Raw genomic sequence first — 24,562 nt, 5'->3', positions numbered from 1 at the left:
CTAGCCACACCCCCTTGGAGTGTGACATCACAGTCCCTGCTGAGCCCAGACCCCGCCCCAATCAGCCAGACCCACCGCGTCGGCTGCCATCTTTATTGCAGACTGTAAGGCACACTGGGGTCCCGTTTCCATGGGGGGCGGGGCCCTCACTCCTGGGGCCCCGGGGGGTGCCTGGGCAGGATGCCCAGCAGCCCCCCCGCCGTGGAGAAGAGGTTGATGGGGGAGGAGCCGTCGGTGATGAGGGCCGACTGGAGACCCAGGCCCTTCAGCAGCTTCACCTGGGGGGAATGGGGGGGGGAGTGAGGGAGTGAGTGAGACCCTGCCCCCAGCCCCTCCCCCACTTGTGTAAGCTCCACCCCTCCTGGGCCCCACCCCCAGAACCCTCCCACCCCTACCCTGCCCACTCCATCCCTACAGCAAGCCCCGCCTTAGCCCCACCCATGCCCCGCCCCTAACCCCCTCCCCCACCCTGCTCTAAGCCCCGCCCCCGGCCCACCTGCAGCTCCGGCCCGGCCAGCGCGATGTCCCGCAGGGTCTCGGGCCCGATGGCTTCCGTCACCTGCTGGAACTTCTTCACCTCCACCTCGGCCAGCAGCTGGGCCCGCGCCGCCTCCTGCTCGCCCTGCGCCCGGGCGAAGCGCAGCTCCTGCTCCCGCGCCTGGCACAGCCGCGCCAGCTCCGACTCCTGCGCCACCGGGGGGGGACAGGCTCAGGGGGAGCTCTGAGTCCTCCCCCGGGGCCCCGCCCTGCCACCGGGCCCCCCCACCTCCTGCCCCAGGGCCCCGCCCCCTGCTCCCCTGGGGCCCCCCACCTCCTCCCCCGGGACCCCGCCCCGCCACCGGGCCCCGTCCCCACCTCCTCCCCCGGGACCCCGCCCCGCCCCCGGGCCCCGCCCCCTCCTCCTCTGGGACCCCCCACCTCCTCCCCCGGGGCCCCGCCCTGCCACCAGGCCCCACCTCCTCCCCCAGGGCCCCGCCCTGCCACCGGGCCCCGCCCCCACCTCCCCTGGGACCCCCCACCTCCTCCCTCGGGGACCTGCCCTGCCACCGGGCCCCACCCCCTCCTCCCCTGGGGCCCCGCCCACCCACTGGGCCACACCCACCCTCCTCCCCCAGGGACCCCCCACCTCCTCCACCGGGACCCCGCCCTGCCACCAGGCCCCGCCCCCTCCTCCCCTGGGGCCCCCCACCTCCTCCCCCAGGGCCCCGCCCCACCACCGGGCCCCGCCCCCTCCTCCCCTGGGACCCCCCACCACCTCCCCCGGGGCCCCGCCCTGCCACCGGGCCCCACCTCCTCCCCCAGGGCCCCGCCCTGCCACCGGGCCCCGCCCCCACCTCCCCGGGACCCCCCACCTCCTCCCCCAGGGCCCCGCCCCACCACCGGGCCCCGCCCCCTCCTCCCCTGGGACCCCCCACCTCCTCCCCCGGGGCCCCGCCCTCCCACCGGGCCCCGCCCCCTCCTCCCCTGGGGCCCCGCCCTCCCACCAGGCTGCACCCACCCTCCTCCCTCAGGGACCTACCCTCCCACCCTCCCACCGGGCCCTGCCCCGCCTCCTCCCCCAGGGACCTCCCGCCGGGCCACGCCCCCTCCCCAGGCTCCCCCCAGCCCCGCCCACTCACTGTCTCAATGGCGGCTGCCTCCGCCTTCAGCTTGGCCTGTTCCACAGCCGCCTCCCCCGCGATCCGCGCCGCCTCCGCCTTGGACTGGGCCTCGGCCCGCGCCGCACCAGCGCTCTCCACTGCCGCGCTGGGAGGGGCCGGAGAGAGTCACAGACCCCCACGTCCGCCCCCCGGTCTCCCGGATCCCCCCCAGATCTCCCCCCAATCCCGCCCCCAGAATCCCCCGATCCCTCCCCTGGCCACAGACTCCCCCCGATCCTGTCCCTTGACACTGAGCCCCTGTGACCCCCTGATCCCGCCCCTGGCCCCAGCAGATCCCGCCCCTGGCAGCTGGCCAACCTTCCCCTGACCCCCCATTCCCCCCCGGTTCCCCCCACCTCAGTGCCTCCAGCTCCAGCAGCTCCTTCCGGGCTCGCTCAGCCTCCGCCTGGTCCAGGATTTTCTGCCGCTCCAGCCGCCCCCGGGCCTCCTGCTCCAGCCGCTCGGCCTCGTGCCTGGGGGAAACGGGCTGGGGTGAGGGGGGCTGGGGCAGGGCTGGGGGGGAACCAGCCCCGGGGGAGCCCGTACCTGGCGGCCGCCTCCTGGGAGTTGGTGGTGATCTCGATGGCCAACTGGACACTCCTCTGCAGCGCGTCCCGCGTGCGCTGGTCCACCGGCTCCACGCTCTGGATGTCCACGCTGCTCACCACCAGCCCGTTCTGGGGGAAGCGCAGGCAGCTCCGCACCTGCAGCTCCGCGTCGAAGCCGAACACGGCCGAGCAGATGATCCGGTTCGAGTTCTGGGGGCAGGGGTGGATTGTGGGACGCTGGGGGAGCACCCAGAACCCCCATATTCCCCCGCCGCCAGCCTGGCAGGTACAACCATGGGACCCAGACGCGCGGCCAGCCCAGGGACCCTCCCGGGAAGCGGCGGACGGGGGCCCAGCTCCAGGATGCACCCCAGGGGGTTCGGGGCGTGGGAGCCCAGGGCTGAGCCGGGAGGAGGCAGGCCTGGGGGGGGGGGGGGGCAGTGCTGGGGGGCTGGGGGGCTGCGAGGGGGGGCCCCCGTACCTTGTGGAAGTCGTCGAAGCTGACGGAGGCCACGGCCCCGCGGATGCGGGAGGCCAGCGCTTTGCAGGCGTCTCCCACGAAGTCCGGGACACTGAAGAGCCGGGAGAGCGCTGGGGGGTCGGGGGGTGACGGCACCTCGAAGTGCCTGGGGGGGGGAACAGCGCGGTTGGGGGGCTGGGGAACAGGCCTCCCTGCAACCTCTGCCCCTGCACTCCCCAGCCCCCCCACCCCCGCCCCAGGCAGACGGCAGGGAAGGGCCAGCGCTGGGCCCAGGGGCAGGGCCCCCAAGCGTGGCCTGGAGACCCCGAGATCGGGGCAGTGCTTGGGCTCCGGCCGGGCCAGCCAAGAGCAGGCTGGGGTGGGGGGCCCCTGACAGGGCCTGTGACACCCCCGTGCTGCCCCTCCCGCCCAGCCCCTCACCAGTTGTAGGCCAGCTGGAGCTGCAGCCGGGCGTGGTCAGCCGTCTCGATGGTGACGATGTCGGTGCAGAAGTCAGGGCCCAGTAGCAGGCAGAGCGAGCGGCGGCTGTGGGGGGTCTTGGGCCGCCCCCCCGACAAGCTGAGCACCGTGAACTGCTCGTCCGGGCCCAGCAGAACCAGCTCCGGGCCCAGCACCACCCTGCGGGGGAGGGGAAGGTGACCCCACACGCCGGGGAGGGAGCCCCATGAGCTGCATCCAGCCCCCCTGCCCCAAGTCCCCCCCACCCACCCCCCGCTCACCTGGACTTCCGCTCCTGGTAGTCGTACACCTGCACGGCGGCGTTGTGGGGCACCTGGTAACTCACCACCCGTCTCGTGTCGCGGGGCCGGTCCTCACCTTCTTGGGGGGGGGCCCTGGAGCGGTCGGCCACAGGGTCCCGGCCCGAGGACAGCAGGGCCTCCACGGTGGGGGGCAGCTCCTTATCCCACAGCTCCTCGTACTCTGTCAGCATGTAGGTGTGACCGATCACCGCCCGCACCTGGGGAGAGGGGGGAGTCAATGGGGGGCTCAAGAGCCCATTGGGGGCATGGATATGGGGTACTGGGGGGGTCAGTGGGGAAGGCCGGAGGGCAGTGGGAGGCAGAGACTGGGGCCCTGCTCACCTTGCCTGTCTTGATGTCCCGCATGTAGATCCCCTCGTTCTCGCCCAGGGGGGTGGCGCGGCGCCGCTCCAGGACCTCCACCTCTGCTGGCGGCACGTACTCCCGGGGCCCCCGGATGAGCCAGCGATCGCCCGGCTTCCGGTGCAGCTCACCACCGTCCTGCGGGTGGCAGAGATCCCAGTGCCCCTCACTCCCATCCTGCAGCCCCCTGCCCCCCCAGCTCTCCCGGTGCCCCTCACTCCCGACCCGCAGCCCCCTCCTAGCCCAGCCCTGCCCCCCCCAACTCTGCCGGTGCCCGTCTCCCGACCCGCAACCCCCTGCGCCCCCCAGCTCTGCCGGTGCCCCTCACTCCCAACCCGCAACCCCCTGCCCTACCCAGCTCTGCCGGTGCCCCTCACTCCTGACCCACAGCCCCGCTGGTACCCCTCACTCCCGACCCGCAGCCCAGCCCTGAGTTTCCCCCACCTCATCCAAGTCCTCCAGCTTGCTCAGGGCCCGCAGCAGCAGCCCTTCGTCCTCCGAGAGGATGTAGATGTCCTGGATCCCGTCCTTCAGAGACTCCCCTGGCTGGAGGAAGAACGACTTCTCCCCCTGGAGCAATGAATGGGGGCGGGGGGGGGCTCCGTGAGAATTTCCACAGTACCCAAGAAATATGGGGCGCATGTATGGGCATGTAGTCTAGGTAATATGGTAATATCAGTTACTGTGCATATAAACTAGAAAATACGGCAAGACCATGCCTCAATGAATATTTTATTCCTTTTCCCACTTATTGCCGTAGAAACAAGGCAACACCTGCCCAGGTAGTCTGCAAAATACGGTTAGACCCACCCGGCTCCAAGGTGAGGAGCTGCTGCTTCTATTATTCGCCATATAGCCTAGAAAATACAGTAAGCTCTTGCCTATAGTCTAGGAATTACGGTAACCCCCCTTCCAAAGTGGAAATACAGTAACCATCTGCTCCTATACCCTGGGTAATACGGTACCCCCCCTCCCCCCGCCTCCAGCTGTAGCCTACGACCTGGCAACAGCCACTCCCCGCCCCCACCATCTATAACTGCAGATATATTCTGGTATATACGGTAGCTGGCTCCTAGGTTAACCATCGCAGTCTAGCCACAGCTGTCGCTTTATTTCTACTAATTACGGTAGACGCAGCCCTTCTGGGTCCCATTCGGTTACCGTACTTCCTAGGATACAGGAGGCTACAAGAAGGCGGTAATTAGAAAGGTAACTATGACATCCCATAGAGGCACATCATTACCATAATTACTAGCATAAACGTGCCCCATAGCTATACATAGGGGTGCTGTAGTGTTGCGGAGTATTGGGGGACTCAGGGCCCTGCACCCCCGGCTTCCTGCGATTCACCATGACTCTCAGCCAGCCAGTAAAGCAGAAGGTTTATTTGGATGACAGGAATACAGTCCAAGACAGGTCTTGCAGGCACAGACAACAGGGCCCCCCTCAGTTAGGTCCAGCTTGGGGTCCCAGGGCATGCCAGCCCACCCCCCTTTGGGGGGTCAGAGCCATCTCTGCCTCCCAGCCATCTCTCCAGCCTCCTTCTAGCCCGCTTCCAGCACTCTCCTTTTGCGACCCCTCCCACAGCCTTTTTTCAGTTTCCCGGGCTAAGGAGTCACCTCCCCTTCAACCCCTTCCTGGGTTCTCATGTTACACACTCAGGTATGCGCCCTCGGGCGCCCTCGGGCAGATCCCATCCTGCAATGCAGACTATCCCAGCACACTCCCCTGTCAGCATTCACAGACCACCGTGAGAACAGGCCCAGTTCGTCACATCTCTCCCCCCTTCGAGACCGAACTGAGCAGGGTCACTTTAGCCAGTGACCCGGGGAAGTTTGAACCTACCCCCGTTCCCATGGATGCCCCCGCATCCCTCCCATTCCTTGGTGAGAATTACACCAGGCCCCTCCAGTTTCACGCTCCCCCTTAGGTTGGGGTTGCTTGATGGCACTCGCAGTTCGCATGTGGGAAGGTTTATGCGGCCTGCGCCCTTTTCCCACCCCCATACCTCTGGGGCTCCAACTGGGCTGTGGTCTTCTCCCAGCGCTCCAGTCTGGAGGTCTGTGCTTTGGGCTCTCTTGGTTTAGAGCCGCCCTTTTTACCTTGGCCACCCTCCGAAAAGGCTCCTCTATGCTGGGCAAGGGTCCTAAAGCTGTTTTCCCCTTGTCCCAGGCCTTCCTCCCCCTCTGACAGGGGTCACAGGATCCGCAGTACTGTCGGACAGTAGCAAAGACCCCAGGCCAGTAAAAGCTCCGTAGCAGCCTCTGCTGGGTACGCCAGGTTCCCTGGTGCCCTGCGAGGGGAATGTCATGGGCCCGGCACAGCAGCTGGCGGCGATACTTCTGGGGTACCACCAGCTGCCTCCTGATCCCCCCTGACTCCATTTTCCCTGGGGGAGCCCATTCTCGGTACAGGAACCCCTTCTCCCACAGGAACCTTTTCCGGCCACCTCGCCCCTTGGTCTGTACCGCATTGAGGTCGGCCAGGTCCCTTATCTTCCGCAAGGAGGGATCTCTCTGCAACTCGGCCTGGAACTCAGCAGCTGGGACGGGGATGGCCACTTGCTCTTTCTCGCCCGCTGGGTCCGAAGCTGCAGCCTCCCTGAGCCGCATCCCTGGGCGTTCCCTCCCCACCAGGTTAGAGTCCCGCGCCTCGGGCAAGGCACCCCCCCCAAGGCCAGGGCGCAGTGCCCCTCGCCGGCTCTGACCGCGGGTCACAACTAAGGCGGTCTGGGGGCTGCTGGGCCAGTCCTCTAGGTCCCCCCCCCATCAACACCTCAGTGGGCAAATGGTGGTGCACTCCCACGTCCTTGGGGCCCTCCTTGGCCCCCCATTTCAGGTGTACCCTCGCTACGGGAACCTTGAATGGGGTCCCGCCCACCCCGGTCAGGGTCAGGAAGGTGTTGGGCACCACCCGATCTGGGGCCACCACCTCGGGTCGGGCCAGTGTCACCTCTGCGCCCGTGTCCCAGTAACCATAAACTTCCTTCCCATCCACCTCCCGGGGAACAAGGCACTCGCTCCGCAGGGACAGCCCCGCGCCAACCCTGTAAACGGAGAACTTTGAATCCGGAGCATCTGGCCCCCCAGAGAAGCTGGCCTGGGGCTCTCCTCCCTCCTTAGCAGGTGGTACTCTGCCAGCCCCCCTTCCCTGGGAATGCTGCCTCTCGCCAGGCTGGGTCTCTACCCAGTCAACCCTCTGTGGGTTCGGCCTGCTCAGTCTGTCCCTGAGCCTGGGGCACTGGGCCCGTATGTGGCCCTTTTGGCCACAGTGGTAGCAGCCCATGTCCCATGGGTCCCCTTGAGTGGGTCGGATGGTCCTGATGCCGGATGTTCCCCTCTGATGGGGTTTTTCTGTATTTTCCCACGGGGAGGTCCCATGGTGACTCTCTCTCTGCGTTGTGGTGGGATTGCTCCTTTGGGACTCCTCCCTGCCACCCCCTGACCGGCTCTTTACAAACTCATCAGCCAGCTGCCCGGCGTGTCGCGGGTTCTCTGGCTTTCTGTCCACCAACCACAGCCTCAGGTCGGATGGGCACCGCTCATACAGTTGCTCCAGTACCAGCAGTTTAATCAGGTCCTCCTTCGTCTGGGCCCCACCAGCCCACTTGCTGGCGTATCTTTCCATGCGGGCGGCTAGTTGCAGATATGAGATCTCAGGGGTTTTATCTTGACTCCGGAACCTTTCCCGGTACATCTCAGGAGTCAGCCCAAACTCTCGTAGCAGGGCCTTTTTGAATAGTTCGTAGTCCCCTTTCTCTGCCTCTCCCAGTTGGCGGTACAATGCCACGGATTTGGGGTCCAGTAAGGGGGTAAGGACCCGGAGTCTGTCCGCGGGATCCACCCGGTGCAGCTCGCAGGCCGTCTCAAAGGCCTCCAGGAAGTCATCCATGTCCTCCCCCTCCTTGTATGGGGCCATGATGCACTTATCAAAGCTCCGTGCAGTCCTGGGTCCCCCCTCACTCACCGCAGCCGGGGGTTCGCTGCCCTTCAATCTCGCCAGTTCCAGGTCATGCTGACGCTGTCTCTCATTCTCCTGTCTCTGTCTCTCTTTCTCCTCCCGTTCATGCTGTCTCTGTCTCTCTTTCTCCTCCCGTTCATGCTGTCTCTGTTGTTCACGATCCTCCAGCTCTCTCAGTTTTAGCTCTTTCTCCCATTCCAGCCAATTCCGCTCCCCGGATGCCGAACGTCGCCGGGAGGATCCTCTGCTGGCCGGCGAGCTTCGCCGGGGGGACCCCCTGCTGGCCGGGGGGGCCACGGCGCCTTCAGTATTTGCTGGGCTCCTCCCCACCCTTCCCCTAGGCATAGGAAGGAGGGGTCTCGGGACGCCCTCAGCAGCCGGCTGACCACTCCCAGCTGGGACAAACACTGGTGCCTGCGCTGCATTTGCCAGGCTGCTTCCCTGAGACCCAGGGATCAGTTCATTCGCGCGATCTTCTGCCTCCAGCTGGGCAATGAGCTGTTCTTTGGTGAGCCTCCCAATGCGCAGCCGCCTCTGCTTGCACAGCTCCACCAGGTCGCTCTTAAGCCGCTTGGCATACATCTTCCTGCTGGCCACTCACCGGCCTGTGTGCTCACAGCTCCCCACAGTTCCCAGGGGGCCCCCTAGTGTGCCAGCCCTTCTCGAGGTCACCACCTCTCTGCCAGGGTCGAGCTGCAGACTCCTCCGCCCCTGGGACCACTCGCTGCGATCCCCTCGGGGGACCCTGTTACTGCAAAAGTCCTTCTCGCTGGTCACACACTCCCAGGGGTAATAACCGTCTCTCTCTCACTCTTCAGCGCGCCTGGTCCCCGTCAATCCCCCTTTGTTTTACTGCTCCCCAGTCACTTACTGCAGGAAGCGCCATCCACGGGGTGCAGTAGATCCCACCGCTGCCACCAGTTGTTGCGGAGTATTGGGGGACTCAGGGCCCTGCACCCCCGGCTTCCTGCGATTCACCATGACTCTCAGCCAGCCAGTAAAGCAGAAGGTTTATTTGGATGACAGGAATACAGTCCAAGACAGGTCTTGCAGGCACAGACAACAGGGCCCCCCTCAGTTAGGTCCAGCTTGGGGTCCCAGGGCATGCCAGCCCACCCCCCTTTGGGGGGTCAGAGCCATCTCTGCCTCCCAGCCATCTCTCCAGCCTCCTTCTAGCCCGCTTCCAGCACTCTCCTTTTGCGACCCCTCCCACAGCCTTTTTTCAGTTTCCCGGGCTAAGGAGTCACCTCCCCTTCAACCCCTTCCTGGGTTCTCATGTTACACACTCAGGTATGCGCCCTCGGGCGCCCTCGGGCAGATCCCATCCTGCAATGCAGACTATCCCAGCACACTCCCCTGTCAGCATTCACAGACCACCGTGAGAACAGGCCCAGTTCGTCACATGTAGTTATATCAGAGAAACAAAACTACCGTATATGTTAGAATAAACCTGTACCAATAATATTTGGTTACCCTATGTACTAGGATAAATATGTCCCTACAAGATATAGTTACCATATATAATGGTGTAAATACGCCCAACGAGATACCCATCATTTCCATAGTTACTGACACAAGCGTCCCCCCAACATAATATGCACTAGCATAAAGATTCCTCAGGATACAGTTGTACTATATTTACTAGAATATAAGTGACCCATGCTTAGTAGAATACACATGCCCCACAGCACTACCACATTTAGTGGAATAAATGCGCCCCAGGAGCTATGCAGCCTTACCAGAGCCATACCTGACCATACACACAGTACAACAAGTGCTACCGTATTTCCTACAGGACACGTGGCCCCGGAGTTCACACTAGTACCAGATTGTCACGGACACACGTGGCCACTATACCTTGATCACCTTCTCCTGGCCCAGCTGCGGCTTGCCGTCGGGCCCCACGGGGTCGCACACCACGCAGTACTGGCGGCTGCTCAGTGTGGTGATGTCCACAATGCCCACCACCTCCTCGTAGACGTCCGGGATGTAGGCCTCGCTCTGCGCTAGCGTCACCAGCCACTCCTCCCCTGTCCGGCGCACCGTGTCCTGCGGGTCCCGGAAGGTCTTGGTGGCGCGGAGATGCAGCGCCCTCTACGGGGGAAAGGGGAACACGGCCGTCAGCATGAGGGGAGCTGGGTCCTGGCTATTCCCTCCTTCCTCAAGGACCCCCGACTCCACCCCATGTCCACCTACTCTCCCCTGCCCAAGACCCCCCTCTTCCCCACGGTCCCCCACATTTTCCCTTTGTCCATGGGGTCGACCCCACACCACTCCTTCCCCCCTAGCTCACATCCAGCTTCCCCCATTTTCCTCCCCGCCCCGGACCAGATCCATTTCACTCCCTCCTGACCCTGGACTCTCCCATCCCCTCCGCTCCCAGACAGCTCCATGCCCCAATCTCATCCTGTCCCCCCACCGGGGCTGGGAACCCTCCAACCTCAGTCCCACCCCCTCAGCCGATAAGGAGGCCACCTCACATCAAGGGAGCTCCTCCCCCGAGTTGGGAACCCAGCCCCAGCCTGTCCTTCCCACCCCAGCACCCCCACCCACCCCAGTGCAGATCGCGCGCACACACACACACACACAGTGCAGATCACACATCGACTGCCACCAGCACCCCTTGCCCACCCCTCCACTCACCTTTTCTGTCAGCACAAAAGCATCCACAATGTCAACCACCTCCTCAAACACGCCAGGGAGATACGCACCCACTCGCTTCACCAGCCACTCCTCACCTGGGGGGGGGGGAGAAACATGGCTATATGTGGGGAGTGACGAGCACCGGCAGAGCTGGGGGGCGCAGGGCTGGGCTAGCAGGGGGCTGCGGTTCGGGAGTGAGGGGCGCCAGCAGGCCGGGGGGGCAGGGCTGGGCTAGCAGGGGGCTGCGGGTCGGGAGTGAGGGGCGCCGGCAGGTGGGGGGGCAGGGCTGGGCTGACAGGGACTGCGGGTTGGGAGTGAGGGGCACCAGCAGAACTGGGGGGAGCTCAGGGCTGGGCTGGCAGGGGGCTGTGGGTCGGGAGTGAGGGGCACCAGCAGAGCTGGGGGGGGCAGGGCTGGGCTAGCAGGGGGGCTGCGGGTCAGGAGTGAGAGGGGGTGGGGGAAGGGCAGGGGGGCTGTGGGTCAGGAATGAGGGGCGCGGCAGGCTGGGGGGGGTACCTGTGACGCGCCGGGTCCCCTCCCGGTCCGTACACTCCTTGCGGGCCCGGAGCCGGATGGCCTGGTTGTGGCAGATGATGGTCGCCTGGCTGATTTCCACCACCTCCACCTCGGTGCGCGGGATGTAGGTGCCTGCGGGAGGCTGGCGTTAGCTGTGGCCCCTGGTCGTCCTCAAAATCCAGCAGGGCCTTGAGGTGCAGGGCGGTGTCCGGCAGCACCACCTGCAGGGCTGTGATCCCCTGGGGGGAGAGGGGGGTCAGGGCGAGGCTCGGGGGCGCGCTGGCTCTGGGCCCGCCTGGGGCTGGGCGTTACCTGCTGGATCTCCTCTCCCGGGTAGAGGGGGAAGGGGGGCTGGCTGAGCCGGATCTCCAGGTCCGCGTGCCGTAGCAGCGCCTGCCCCGAGGCATCGAACTGCACCCCGGCGCCCGGCGCCCGCAGCACAGGGTTCAGCACCGCGCAGTAGTGCCGGGGGGGCACCGTCACCATCTTGGCGGGGGGAAAGACGACCCTGCGGGGTGGGGGGAACACATCATGGGGGTGCTGGGAACCGACCCTGTGACCCCCCAGCCCCCATACACCCCGCCCCCTGGCCTCTCCCCATCCCATCCCATCCCAAGCAGCACAATCCCTCTGCCCCCCGGCCCAGGCCTGCCCCAGCTCCGGCGCCCCTCACCGTTCATTGTCCTGGCGGATGTAGGTCTGCGGCCCCACCTCCACGCGGGTCACGTTGGAGTTCTGGTCCAGCACGTGGATGTAGTGGTGCGGGGGGATGCGGATGATGGACTCCTCGGCCATGTCGGCTGGGGGGGGTGGGAATTAGCAGCCCCCGGATCAGCCCCAACCCAGCCCCCAATCCCAACACAAATGGAGCGACCGGCCCAGCCGCGTTCCCAGAACCCTCTGCACCAGGGCCCCGCTCGCGGCTCCCTGCCAGCCCCGATCGGACCTGACCCACGGCCCCAGGCACCCACACTAGGATCTCCCCCCCCCCGCCCAGAATTTCCCCTCTGGCGAGAACCCGCCCACTTTACAGCCCTAATCCCAGAGCAAACACAGCAACCAACACCCAGCCACGTTCCCAGAACCCTCTGCAGCAGGGCCCCGCCCGCGCCAGGACCCCCCCCCAATATCACACTCTCGGGGCACGCGCGCCAGGGCTGACCCCCCCATCCTGCAGCTGGGGCGCCCGCGCCAGGACCCCCCCCCCAATATCACACTCTCGGGGCACGCGCGCCAGGGCTGACCCCCCCATCCTGCAGCTGGGGCGCCCGCGCCAGGACCCCCCCCACCAATATCACACTCTCGGGGCACCCACGCCGGGGCTGACCCCCCCATCCTGCACCTGGGGCGCCCGCGCCAGGACCCCCCCCCCAATATCACACTCTCGGGGAACCTGCGCCGGGGCTGACCCCCCCCATCCTGCACCTGGGGCGCCCGCGCCAGGACCCCCCCCCAATATCACACTCTCGGGGCACCTGCACCAGGGCCGACCCCTCCCCTGTCCCGTGCCCGGGGTGCCCGTGCCAGGACCGCCCCCCCAGTGCACCAGTGTCAGGGTCCCCCCAGTACTAGCCCCGGGGTTGCCTGGTGACCATCGAAGCAGTGACTCAGGTTTGCGGGGGAGGGGGGTGTTTGGGGGCAATCCCCAGCCCTGACCTCAGAGCCCCCCACACCTCCCCTCGCTGGGCTGGGCGCCCCCTCCCGCTGCTGCCCCCCAGGGCTGGGCCCCCGCTCCACAAACCTACCAGTTGCTTCCTGCAGGGCCCAGCTGGGACTGAGCCAGACCCGCCCAGGGCTGGGGCTGGGAGGGACTCGCTTAAAGGGGCAACGGAGCCACCCCAGCAGTCCTGGGCCGGTGGACCCCCCTTCCCCTGGCTCACAGCCCCCCCCCAGACCTGGGCCCCTCCCTTCCCCCGACTCACAGCCCCCCCCAGACCTGCCCCCCCCATTCCCCCGGCTCACAGCCCCCCCAGTCCTGGGCCCCCCTTCCCCCAGCTCACAGCCCCCCCAGCCCTGGGCCCCTCCCTTCCCCCGACTCACAGCCCCCCCCAGACCTGCCCCCCCCATTCCACTGGCTCACAGCCCCCCCAGCTCTGGGCCCCTCCCTTCCCCCGACTCACAGCCCCCCCCAGACCTGCCCCCCCCATTCCACCGGCTCACAGCCCCCCCAGCCCTGGGCCCCTCCCTTCCCCCGACTCACAGTCCCCCCCAGACCTGCCCCCCCCATTCCACTGGCTCACAGCCCCCCCCAGTCCTGGCCCCCCCTTCCCCTGGCTCACAGCCCACCCAGCCCTGGGCCCCTCCCTTCCCCTGGCTCACAGCCCACCCAGCCCTGGGCCCCTCCCTTCCCCCGGCTCACAGCCCCCCCCAGACCTGGGCCCCTCCCTTCCCCCGGCTCACAGCCCCCCCCAGACCTGGGCCCCCCTTCCCCCTTCCCCCTTCTCATAGGCCCCCCGTTCGCCCTTCCCCTGGCTCACAGCCCCCCCGAGGCCTAGGTCCCCCCTTCCCCCAGGCCTCCCCAGACCTGGCCTCCCCCTTCCCCCAGCTCACAGCCCCCCCAGACATGTTCCCCCTCTTCCCCCTTCTCACAGGCCCCCCCAGACCTGGCCCCCCCTTCCCCCAGATCATAGCCCCCCCCCGACCTGGCCTCCCCCTTCCCCCAGCTCACAGCTCCCCCAGACCTGTCCCCCCCCATTCCCCTGGCTCACAGCCCCCCCCCCAGACCTGGACCCCCCCTTCCCCCGGGTCATAGCCCCCCCCAGACCTGGCCTCCCCCTTCCCCCAGCTCACAGCCCCCCCAGACCTGCCCCCCCCATTCCCCCAGCTCACAGCCCCCCCATTCCCCCAGCTCACAGCCCCCCCCAGACCTGGCCCCCCCATTACCCCACCTCACAGCCCCTCCCAGGCCTGGGCCCACCCCGTCCCCCGACTCACAGCCCCCCCCCCAGTCCTGGGCCCCCCTTCCCCCTTCTCACAGCGCCCCCCAGACCTAGGCCCCCCATTCCCCCGGCTCACAGCCCCCCCAGACCTGCCCCCCCATTCCCCCGGCTCACAGCCCCCCCAGCCCTGGCCCCCCCATTCCCCCGGCTCACAGCCCCCCCAGCCCTGGGCCCCCCATTCCCCCAGCTCACAGCCCCCCCAGACCTGTCCCTCCTCATTCTCCTGGCTCACAGCCCCCCCAGACCTGCCCCCCCATTCCCCCAGCTCACAGCTGTGACGAACTGGGCCTGTTCTTGATGGGGTGTGGGAATGCTGACAGGGGAGTGTGACTAGGATGGTCTGCATCGGGGGGATGGGAGTCTGCCCCAGGGAACATACCTGAGCTTGTAACATGAGAACCCAGGAAGGGGTTGAAGGCCAGGTGACTCCGGGGGCCCGGGAAACTGAACAAAGGCTGTGGGAGGGGTCGCTGAAGGCAGAGTGCTGGAAGGAGGCTGGAGAGATGGCTGGGAGGCAGAGATGGCTCTGACCCCCCAAAGGGGGGTGGGCTGGCATGCCCTGGGACCCCAAGCTGGACCTAACTGAGGGGGGCCCTGTTGTCTGTGCCTGCAAGACCTGTCTTGGACTGTATTCCTGTCATCCAAATAAACCTTCTGCTTTACTGGCTGGCTGAGAGTCATGGTGAATCGCAGGAAGCCGGAGGTGCAGGGCCCTGAGTCCCCCAATACTCCGTGACAACTGGTGGCAGCGGCGGGATCTACTGCACCCCGGGGACGGCGCTTCCTGCAGTAAGTGACTGGGGAGCAGTAAAACGAAGGGGGATTGACGGGGACCAGGCGTGCTGAAGAGTGGGAGAGAGACGGTTATTACCCCTGGGAGTGTGTGACCAGCGAGAAGGACTTTTGCAGTAACAGGGTCCCCCGGGGGGATCGCAGCGAGTGGTCCCAGGGGCGGAGGAGTCTGCAGCTCGACCCTGGCAGAGAGGCGGTGACCTCGAGAAGGGCTGGCACACTAGGGGTCCCCCTGGGAACTGTGGGGAGCTGTGAGCACACAGGCCGGTGAGTGGCCAGCAGGAAGATGTATGCCAAGCGGCTTAAGAGCGACCTGGTGGAGCTGTGCAAGCAGAGGCGGCTGAGCATTGGGAGGCTCACCAAAGAACAGCTCATTGCCCAGCTGGAGGCGGAAGATCGGGCGAATGAACTGATCCCTGTGCCTCAGGGAAGCAGCCTGGCAAATGCAGCGCAGGCACCAGTGTCTGTCCCAGCTGGGAGTGGTCAGCCGGCTGCTGAGGGCTTCCCGAGACCCCTCCTTCCTATGCCTAGGGGAAGGGTGGGGAGGAGCCCAGCAAATACCGAAGGCGCCGTGACCCCCCCGGCCAGCAGGGGGTCCCCCCGGCGAAGCTCGCCGGCCAGCAGAGGATCCTCCCGGCGACGTTCGGCATCCGTGGAGCGGAATTGGCTGGAATGGGAGAAAGAGCTAAAACTGAGAGAGCTGGAGGATCGTGAACGACAGAGACAGCATGAACGGGAGGAGAAAGAGACAGCATCAGCATGAACGGGAGGAGAAAGAGAGACAGCATCAGCGTGAAGAGAGACAGAGACAGCATGAACGGGAGGAGAATGAGAGACAGAGACAGGAGAATGAGAGACAGCGTCAGCATGACCTGGAACTGGCGAGATTGAAGAGCAGCGAACCCCCGGCTGCGGTGAGTGAGGGGGGACCCAGGACTGCACGGAGCTTTGATAAGTGCATCATGGCCCCATACAAGGAGGGGGAGGACATGGATGACTTCCTGGAGGCGTTTGAGACGGCCTGCGAGCTGCACCGGGTTGATCCCGCGGACAGACTCCAGGTCCTTACCCCCTTACTGGACCCCAAATTCGTGGCATTGTACCGCCAACTGGGAGAGGCAGAGAAAGGGGACTACGAACTATTCAAAAAGGCCCTGCTACGAGAGTTTGGGCTGACTCCTGAGATGTACCGGGAAAGGTTCCGGAGTCAGGATAAAACCCCTGAGATCTCATATCTGCAACTAGCCGCCCGCATGGAAAGATACGCCAGCAAGTGGGCTGGTGGGGCCCAGACGAAGGAGGACCTGATTAAACTGCTGGTACTGGAGCAACTGTATGAGCGGTGCCCATCCGACCTGAGGCTGTGGTTGGTGGACAGAAAGCCAGAGACCCCTGTCACGGAGTATTGGGGGACTCAGGGCCCTGCACCCCCGGCTTCCTGCGATTCACCATGACTCTCAGCCAGCCAGTAGAGCAGAAGGTTTATTTGGATGACAGGAATACAGTCCAAGACAGGTCTTGCAGGCACAGACAACAGGGCCCCCCTCAGTTAGGTCCAGCTTGGGGTCCCAGGGCATGCCAGCCCAGCCCCCCTTGGGAGGTCAGAGCCATCTCTGCCCCCCAGCCCTCTCTCCCTGCCTGCTTCCAGCACTCTGCCTTCAGCTACCCCTCCCACAGCCTTTGTTCAGTTTCCCGGGCTAAGGAGTCGCCTCCCCTTCAACCCCTTCCTGGGTTCTCATGTTACACACTCAGGTATGCGCCCTCGGGCAGATCCCATCCTGCAATGCAGACTATCCCAGAACACTCCCCTGTCAGCATTCACAGACCACAGTGAGAACAGGCCCAGTTCGTCACATCTCTCCCCCCTTCGAGACCGAACTGAGCAGGGTCACTTTAGCCAGTGACCCGGGGAAGTTCGAACCTACCCCCGTTCCCATGGATGCCCCCGCATCCCTCCCATTCCTTGGTGAGAATTACACCAGGCCCCTCCAGTTTCACGCCCCCCCTTAGGTCGGGGGTGCTTGATGGCACTCGCAGTTCGCATGTGGGAAGGTTTATGCGGCCTGTGCCCTTTTCCCACCCCCATACCTCTGGGGTTCCAACTGGGCTGTGGTCTTCTCCCAGCGCTCCAGTCTGGAGGTCTGTGCTTTGGGCTCTCTTGGTTCAGAGCCGCCCTTTTAACCTTGGCCACCCTCTGGAAAGGATCCTTTATGCTGGGCAAGGGTCCTAAAGCTGTTTTCCCCTTGTCCCAGGCCTTCCTCCCCCTCTGACAGGGGTCACAGGATCCGCAGTACTGTCGGACAGTAACAAAGACCCCAGGCCAGTAAAAGCTCCGTAGCAGCCTCTGCTGGGTACGCCAGGTTCCCTGGTGCCCTGCGAGGGGAATGTCATGGGCCCGGCACAGCAGCTGGCGGCGATACTTCTGGGGTACCACCAGCTGCCTCCTGATCCCCCCTGACTCCAGTTTCCCTGGGGGAGCCCATTCTCGGTACAGGAACCCCTTCTCCCACAGGAACCTTTTCCGGCCACCTCGTCCCATGGTCTGTACCGCATTGAGGTCGGCCAGGTCCCTTATCTTCCGCAAGGAGGGATCTCTCTGCAACTCGGCCTGGAACTCAGCAGCTGGGACAGGGATGGCCACCTGCTCTTTCTCGCCCGCTGGGTCCGAAGCTGCAGCCTCCCTGAGCCGCGTCCCTGGGCGTTCCCTCCCCACCAGCTTAGGGTCCCGCGCCTCAGGCAAAGCACCCCCCCCAAGGCCAGGGGGCAGTGCCCCTTGCCGGCTCTGACCGCGGGTCACAACTAAGGCGGTCTGGGGGCTGCTTGGCCAGTCCTCTAGGTCCCCCCCCATCAACACCTCGGTGGGCAAATGGTGGTGCACTCCCACGTCCTTGGGGCCCTCCTTGGCCCCCCATTTCAGGTGTACCCTCGCTACGGGAACCTTGAATGGGGTCCCGCCCACCCCGGTCAGGGTCAGGAAGGTGTTGGGCACCACCCGATCTGGGGCCACCACCTCGGGCCGGGCCAGCGTCACCTCTGTGCCCGTATCCCAGTATCCATTGACCTTCCTCCCATCCACCTCCAGGGGAACAAGGCACTCGCTCCGCAGGGACAGCCCCGCGCCAACCCTGTAAACGGAGAACTTTGAATCCGGAGCATCTGGCCCCCCAGAGAAGCTAGCCTGGGGCTCTCCTCCCTCCTTAGCAGGTGGTACTCTGCCAGCCCCCCTTCCCTGGGAATGCTGCCTCTCGCCGGGCTGGGTCTCTACCCAGTCAACCCTCTGTGGGTTCGGCCTGCTCAGTCTGTCCCTGAGCCTGGGGCACTGGGCCCGTATGTGGCCCTTTTGGCCACAGTGGTAGCAGCCCATGTCCCATGGGTCCCCTTGAGTGGGTCGGATGGTCCTGATGCCGGATGTTCCCCTCTGATGGGGTTTTTCTGTATTTTCCTACGGGGAGGTCCCATGGTGACTCTCTCTCTGCGTTGTGGTGGGATTGCTCCTTTGGGACTCCTCCCTTTTATCTCCTGACCGGCTCTTTACGAACTCATCGGCCAGCCGGCCTGCCTGTCGCGGGTTCTCTGGCTTTCTGTCCACCAACCACAGCCTCAGGTCAGATGGGCACCGCTCATACAGTTGCTCCAGTACCAGCAGTTTGACCGGGTCCTCCTTCGTCTGGGCCCCATCAGCCCACTTGCTGGCATATCCTTCCATGCGGGCGGCTAGTTGCAGATATGAGATCTCAGGGGTTTTATCCTGATTCCGGAACCTTTCCCGGTACATCTCAGGAGTCAGCCCAAACTCCCGTAGCAGGGCCTTTTTGAATAGCTCGTAGTCCCCTTTCTCTGCCTCTTCCAGTTGGCGGTACAATGCCACTGCTTTGGGGTCCAGTAAGGGGGTAAGGACCCGGAGTCTGTCCGCGGGATCAACCTGGTGCAGCTCGCAGGCCGTCTCAAAGGCCTCCAGGAAGTCATCCATGTCCTCCCCCTCCTTGTATGGGGCCATGATGCACTTATCAAAGCTCCGTGCAGTCCTGGGTCCCCCCTCACTCACCGCAGCCGGGGGTTCGCTGCCCCTCAGTCTCGCCAGTTCCAGTTCACGCTGATGCTGTCTCTCATTCTCCTGTCTCTGTCTCTCTTTCTCCTCCCGTTCATGCTGTCTCTATCTCTCTTCACGCTGATGCTGTCTCTCTTTCTCCTCCCGTTCATGCTGACGCTGTCTCTCTTCATGCTGTCTCTGTTGTTCACGATCCTCCAGCTCCCTCAGTTTTAGCTCTTTCTCCCATTCCAGCCAATTCCGCTCCCCGGATGCCGAACGTCGCCGGGAGGATCCTCTGCTGGCAGGCGAGCTTCGCCGGGAGGGTCCCCTGCTGGCCGGGGGGGTCACGGCGCCCTCGGTATTTGCTGGGCTCCTCCCCACCCTTCCCCTAGGCATAGGAAGGAGGGGTCTCGAGAAGCCCTCAGCAGCCGGCTGACCACTCCCAGCTGGGACAGACACTGGTGCCTGCGCTGCATTTGCCAGGCTGCTTCCCTGAGACACAGGGATCAGTTCATTCGCGCGATCTTCCGCCTCCAGCTGGGCAACGAGCTGTTCTTTGGTGAGCCTCCCAATGCGCAGCCGCCTCTGCTTGCACAGCTCCACCAGGTCGCTCTTAAGCCGCTTGGCATACATCTTCCTGCTGGCCACTCACCGGCCTGTGTGCTCACAGCTCCCCACAGTTCCCAGGGGGCCCCCTAGTGTGCCAGCCCTTCTCGAGGTCACCGCCTCTCTGCCAGGGTCGAGCTGCAGACTCCTCCGCCCCTGGGACCACTCGCTGCGATCCCCCCGGGGGACCCTGTTACTGCAAAAGTCCTTCTCGCTGGTCACACACTCCCAGGGGTAATAACCGTCTCTCTCTCACTCTTCAGCACGCCTGGTCCCCGTCAATCCCCCTTCGTTTTACTGCTCCCCAGTCACTTACTGCAGGAAGCGCCGTCCACGGGGTGCAGTAGATCCCGCCGCTGCCACCAGTTGTCCCGGAGTATTGGGGGACTCAGGGCCCTGCACCCCCGGCTTCCTGCGATTCACCATGACTCTCAGCCAGCCAGTAAAGCAGAAGGTTTATTTGGATGACAGGAATACAGTCCAAGACAGGTCTTGCAGGCACAGACAACAGGGACCCCCTCAGTTAGGTCCATCTTGGGGTCCCCGGGCATCCCAGCCCAGCCCCCCTTGGGAGGTCAGAGCCATCTCTGCCCCCCAGCCCTCTCTCCCTGCCTGCTTCCAGCACTCTGCCTTCAGCGACCCCTCCCACAGCCTTTGTTCAGTTTCCCCGGCTAAGGAGTCGCCTCGCCTTCAACCCCTTCCTGGGTTCTCATGTTACACACTCAGGTATGCGCCCTCGGGCAGATCCCATCCTGCAATGCAGACCATCCTAGTCACACTCCCCTGTCAGCATTCACAGACCACAGTGAGAACAGGCCCAGTTCGTCACACAGACCATCCTAGTCACACTCCCCTGACAGCATTCCCACACCCCAGCAAGAACAGTCCCAGTTCGTCACATCTCTCCCCCCTTCGAGACCGAACTGAGCAGGGTCACTTTAGCCAGTGACCTGGGGAAGTTCGAACCTACCCCCGTTCCCATGGATGCCCCCGCATCCCTCCAGTTCCTTGGTGGGAGTTACACCAGGCCCCTTCCGTTCCACGCCCCCCCTTAGGTCGGGGGTGCTTGATGGCACTCACAGTTCGCATGTGGGAAGGTTTATGCGGCCTGTGCCCTTTTCCCACCCCCATACCTCTGGGGTTCCAACTGGGCTGTGGTCTTCTCCCAGCGCTCCAGTCTGGAGGTCTGTGCTTTGGGCTCTCTTGGTTTAGAGCCGCCCTTTTAACCTTGGCCACCCTCCGGAAAGGATCCTTTATGCTGGGTGTTGCGGATTGTGGGGGAGTTAGGGCCCTGCACCCCTCTTCCCGAGATTCAGTGTGACTTTTAGCCAGCCAGTAAAGCAGAAGGTTTATTTAAGGACAGGAACACAGTCTCAAGCAGAGCGTGTAGGTACGACCAGACCCCCTCAATTAGGTCCCTTGGGGAGGTTCAGGGAGCTTGGACCCCAGCTTGGGGTTCCCTGCGTTGCACCACCCAGCCCCAACCGAAACTAACTTCAAACTTCTTCCGCTGCTCCTCTTCTTTGTTCAGTCTCCCGGGCAGAAGGTGTTAATTCTCCCCACCCCTGTTCCTGGCTCAGGTTACAGCTCAGGTAGCTTCCTTCAAGGGAAGTCCCACATCCCCACTGCAACCCCCCTGCAACATTCCCAGGTTAAATTTGCCCTGCTCCGTCACACTGGGCAAGGGTCCTAAAGCTGTTTTCCCCTTGTCCCAGGCCTTCCTCCCCCTCTGACAGGGGTCACAGGATCCGCAGTACTGTCGGACAGTAACAAAGACCCCAGGCCAGTAAAAGCTCCGTAGCAGCCTCTGCTGGGTACGCCAGGTTCTCTGGTGTCCTGAGAGAGGAATGTCATGGGCCCGGCACAGCAGCTGGCGGCGATACTTCTGGGGTACCACCAGCTGCCTCCTGATCCCCCCTGACTCCATTTCCCCTGGGGGAGCCCATTCTCGGTACAGGAACCCCTTCTCCCACAGGAACCTTTTCCGGCCACCTCGTCCCATGGTCTGTACCGCATTGAGGTCGGCCAGGTCCCTTATCTTCCGCAAGGAGGGATCTCTCTGCAACTCGGCCTGGAACTCAGCAGCTGGGACAGGGATGGCCACCTGCTCTTTCTCGCCCGCTGGGTCTGAAGCTGCAGCCTCCCTGAGCCGTGTCCCTGGGCGTTCCCTCCCCACCAGGTTAGGGTCCTGCGCCTCAGGCAAGGCACCCCCCCCAAGGCCAGGGCGCAGGGCCCCTCGCCGGCTCTGACTGCGGGTCACAACCAGTGCCTTTTGGGGGTTGCTTGGCCAGTTCTCCAGGTCCCCCCCCATCAATACCTCAGTGGGCAAATACGGGTGTACCCCCACATCCTTGGGGCCCTCCTTGGCCCCCCACTTCAGGTGTACCCTTGCCACGGGCACTTTGACTGGTGTTCCGCCCACCCCCGTCAGGGTCAGGTAGGAGTTGGGCACCACCTGATCTGGGGCCACCACCTCGGGCCGGGCCAGCGTCACCTCTGCGCCCGTATCCCAGTATCCATTGACCTTCCTCCCATCCACCTCCAGGGGAACAAGGTACTCTCTCCGGAGGGACAGCCCCGCGCCCACCGTATAAACCAAAAACCCTGAGTCTGGGGCATCCAGCCCCCTAGAGGAGCTGGCCTGGGGCCCTTCTCTCTCTTGAGCAGTTGATAAGCTGCCAGCCCCTCTTGCGTGAGAAGCCTGCCCCTCGTCCGTCTGGGCCTCTACCAAGTTAACCCTATGCGGGTTCGGTCTGCTCAGTCTGTCCTTGAGCTTGGGGCACTGGGCCCGAACGTGGCCTCTTCGGCCGCAGTAATAGCAGCTCATGTCCGGTGGGTCCCCTCGAGCCGGTCGGTTGTCCCTGACGCTGGGCATTCCCCGTGGGAGGGGATTCCCCATATTCCCCCTTTGGGAGGTCCCAGGGTGACTCTCTCTCTGCATCGCGGCGGGCCTGTTCCTTTGGGGCTCCTCCCTGCCACCCCCTGACCGGCTCTTTACAAACTCATCGGCCAGCTGCCCGGCGTGTCGCGGGTTCTCTGGCTTTCTGTCCACCAACCACAGCCTCAGGTCGGATGGGCACCGCTCATACAGTTGCTCCAGTACCAGCAGTTTAATCAGGTCCTCCTTCGTCTGGGCCCCACCAGCCCACTTGCTGGCGTATCTTTCCATGCGGACGGCTAGTTGCAGATATGAGATCTCAGGGGTTTTATCTTGACTCCGGAACCTTCCCCGGTACATCTCAGGAGTCAGCCCAAACTCACGTAGCAGGGCCCTTTTGAATAGTTCGTAGTCCCCTTTCTCTGCCTCTCCCAGTTGGCGGTACAATGCCACGGCTTTGGGGTCCAGTAAGGGGGTAAGGACCCGGAGTCTGTCCGCGGGATCAACCCGGTGCAGCTCGCAGGCCGTCTCAAAGGCCTCCAGGAAGTCATCCATGTCCTCCCCCTCCTTGTATGGGGCCATGATGCACTTATCAAAGCTCCGTGCAGTCCTGGGTCCCCCCTCACTCACCGCAGCCGGGGGTTCGCTGCCCTTCAATCTCGCCAGTTCCAGGTCATGCTGACGCTGTCTCTCATTCTCCTGTCTCTGTCTCTCATTCTCCTCCCGTTCCTGCTGACGCTGTCTCTCTTCACGCTGATGCTGTCTCTCTTTCTCCTCCCGTTCATGCTGACGCTGTCTCTCTTCATGCTGTCTCTGTTGTTCACGATCCTCCAGCTCTCTCAGTTTTAGCTCTCTCTCCCATTCCAGCCAATTCCGCTCCCCGGATGCCAAACGTCGCCGGGAGGATCCTCTGCTGGCCGGCGAGGTTCACCGGGAGGGTCCCCTGCTGGCCGGGGGGGCCACGGCGCCTTCGGTATTTGCTGGGCTCCTCCCCACCCTTCCCTTAGGCATAGGAAGGAGGGGTCTCGGGAAGCCCTCAGCAGCCGGCTGACCACTCCCAGCTGGGACAGACACTGGTGCCTGCGCTGCATTTGCCAGGCTGCTTCCCTGAGACACAGGGATCAGTTCATTCGCGCGATCTTCCGCCTCCAGCTGGGCAATGAGCTGTTCTTTGGTGAGCCTCCCAATGCGCAGCCCCCTCTGCTTGCACAGCTCCACCAGGTCGCTCTTAAGCCGCTTGGCATACATCTTCCTGCTGGCCACTCACCGGCCTGTGTGCTCACAGCTCCCCACAGTTCCCAGGGGGACCCCTAGTGTGCCAGCCCTTCTCGAGGTCACCGCCTCTCTGCCAGGGTCGAGCTGCAGACTCCTCCGCCCCTGGGACCACTCGCTGCGATCCCCCGGGGGACCCTGTTACTGCAAAAGTCCTTCTCGCTGGTCACACACTCCCAGGGGTAATAACCGCCTCTCTCCCACTCTTCAGCACGCCTGGTCCCGTCAATCCCCCTTCGTTTTACTGCTCCCCAGTCACTTACTGCAGGAAGCGCCGTCCACGGGGTGCAGTAGATCCCACCGCTGCCACCAGTTGTCACGGAGTATTGGGGGACTCAGGGCCCTGCACCCCCGGCTTCCTGCGATTCACCATGACTCTCAGCCAGCCAGTAGAGCAGAAGGTTTATTTGGATGACAGGAATACAGTCCAAGACAGGTCTTGCAGGCACAGACAACAGGGCCCCCCTCAGTTAGGTCCAGCTTGGGGTCCCAGGGCATGCCAGCCCACCCCCCTTTGGGGGGTCAGAGCCATCTCTGCCTCCCAGCCATCTCTCCAGCCTCCTTCCAGCACTCTCCTTCAGCGACCCCTCCCACAGCCTTTGTTCAGTTTCCCGGGCCCCCGGAGTCACCTGACCTCCAATCCCCTCCTGGGTTCTCATGTTACAAGCTCAGGTATGTTCCCTTGGGCCGACTCCCATCCCCGATGCAGACCATCCTAGTCACACTCCCCTGTCAGCATTCCCACACCCCAGCAAGAACAGTCCCAGTTCGTCACAACCCCGCGACAGGCAGGCCGGCTGGCCGATGAGTTTGTAAAGAGCCGGTCAGGAGATAAAAGGGAGGAGTCCAAAGGAACAGTCCCACCACAACGCAGAGAGAGAGTCACCATGGGACCTCCCCATGGGAAAATACAGAAAAAACCATCAGAGGGGAGCATCCGGCATCAGGACCATCCGACCTACTCAAGGGGACCCATGGGACATGGGCTGCTACCACTGTGGCCAAAAGGGCCACATACGGGCCCAGTGCCCTAGGCTCAGGGACAGACTGAGCAGACCGAACCCACAGAGGGTTGACTGGGTAGAGACCCAGCCCGGCGAAAGGCAGCATTCCCAGGGAAGGGGGGGCTGGCAGAGTACCACCTGCTAAGGAGG

The 24,562-nt window shown here is 64.2% G+C and overlaps 1 protein-coding gene across 1 annotated transcript; it reads right to left on the bottom strand.

Moving 5' to 3' along the window:
- Window positions 1-76: 76 nt before the first annotated feature.
- On the bottom strand, window positions 77-19,708 carry MVP (major vault protein). The gene is given in 17 exon segments (XM_054026019.1): window positions 77-278; window positions 497-685; window positions 1,620-1,746; window positions 1,997-2,113; window positions 2,187-2,398; window positions 2,670-2,814; window positions 3,090-3,287; window positions 3,389-3,627; window positions 3,752-3,910; window positions 4,217-4,342; window positions 9,590-9,826; window positions 10,376-10,470; window positions 10,892-11,025; window positions 11,027-11,130; window positions 11,204-11,399; window positions 11,565-11,691; window positions 19,575-19,708. Coding segments are annotated over 16 exon segments (2,532 nt in total). The 5' UTR covers window positions 11,687-11,691; window positions 19,575-19,708; the 3' UTR covers window positions 77-146.
- Between the last annotated feature and the right edge of the window lie 4,854 nt (window positions 19,709-24,562).

This window comes from Malaclemys terrapin, chromosome 4 (assembly GCF_027887155.1).
Source record: "Malaclemys terrapin pileata isolate rMalTer1 chromosome 4, rMalTer1.hap1, whole genome shotgun sequence".
Classification (NCBI taxonomy): domain Eukaryota; kingdom Metazoa; phylum Chordata; order Testudines; family Emydidae; genus Malaclemys; species Malaclemys terrapin.
The sequence above is the reverse complement of the archived record's forward strand: the minus strand, read 5'-3'. Positions and strand labels throughout refer to the sequence as shown.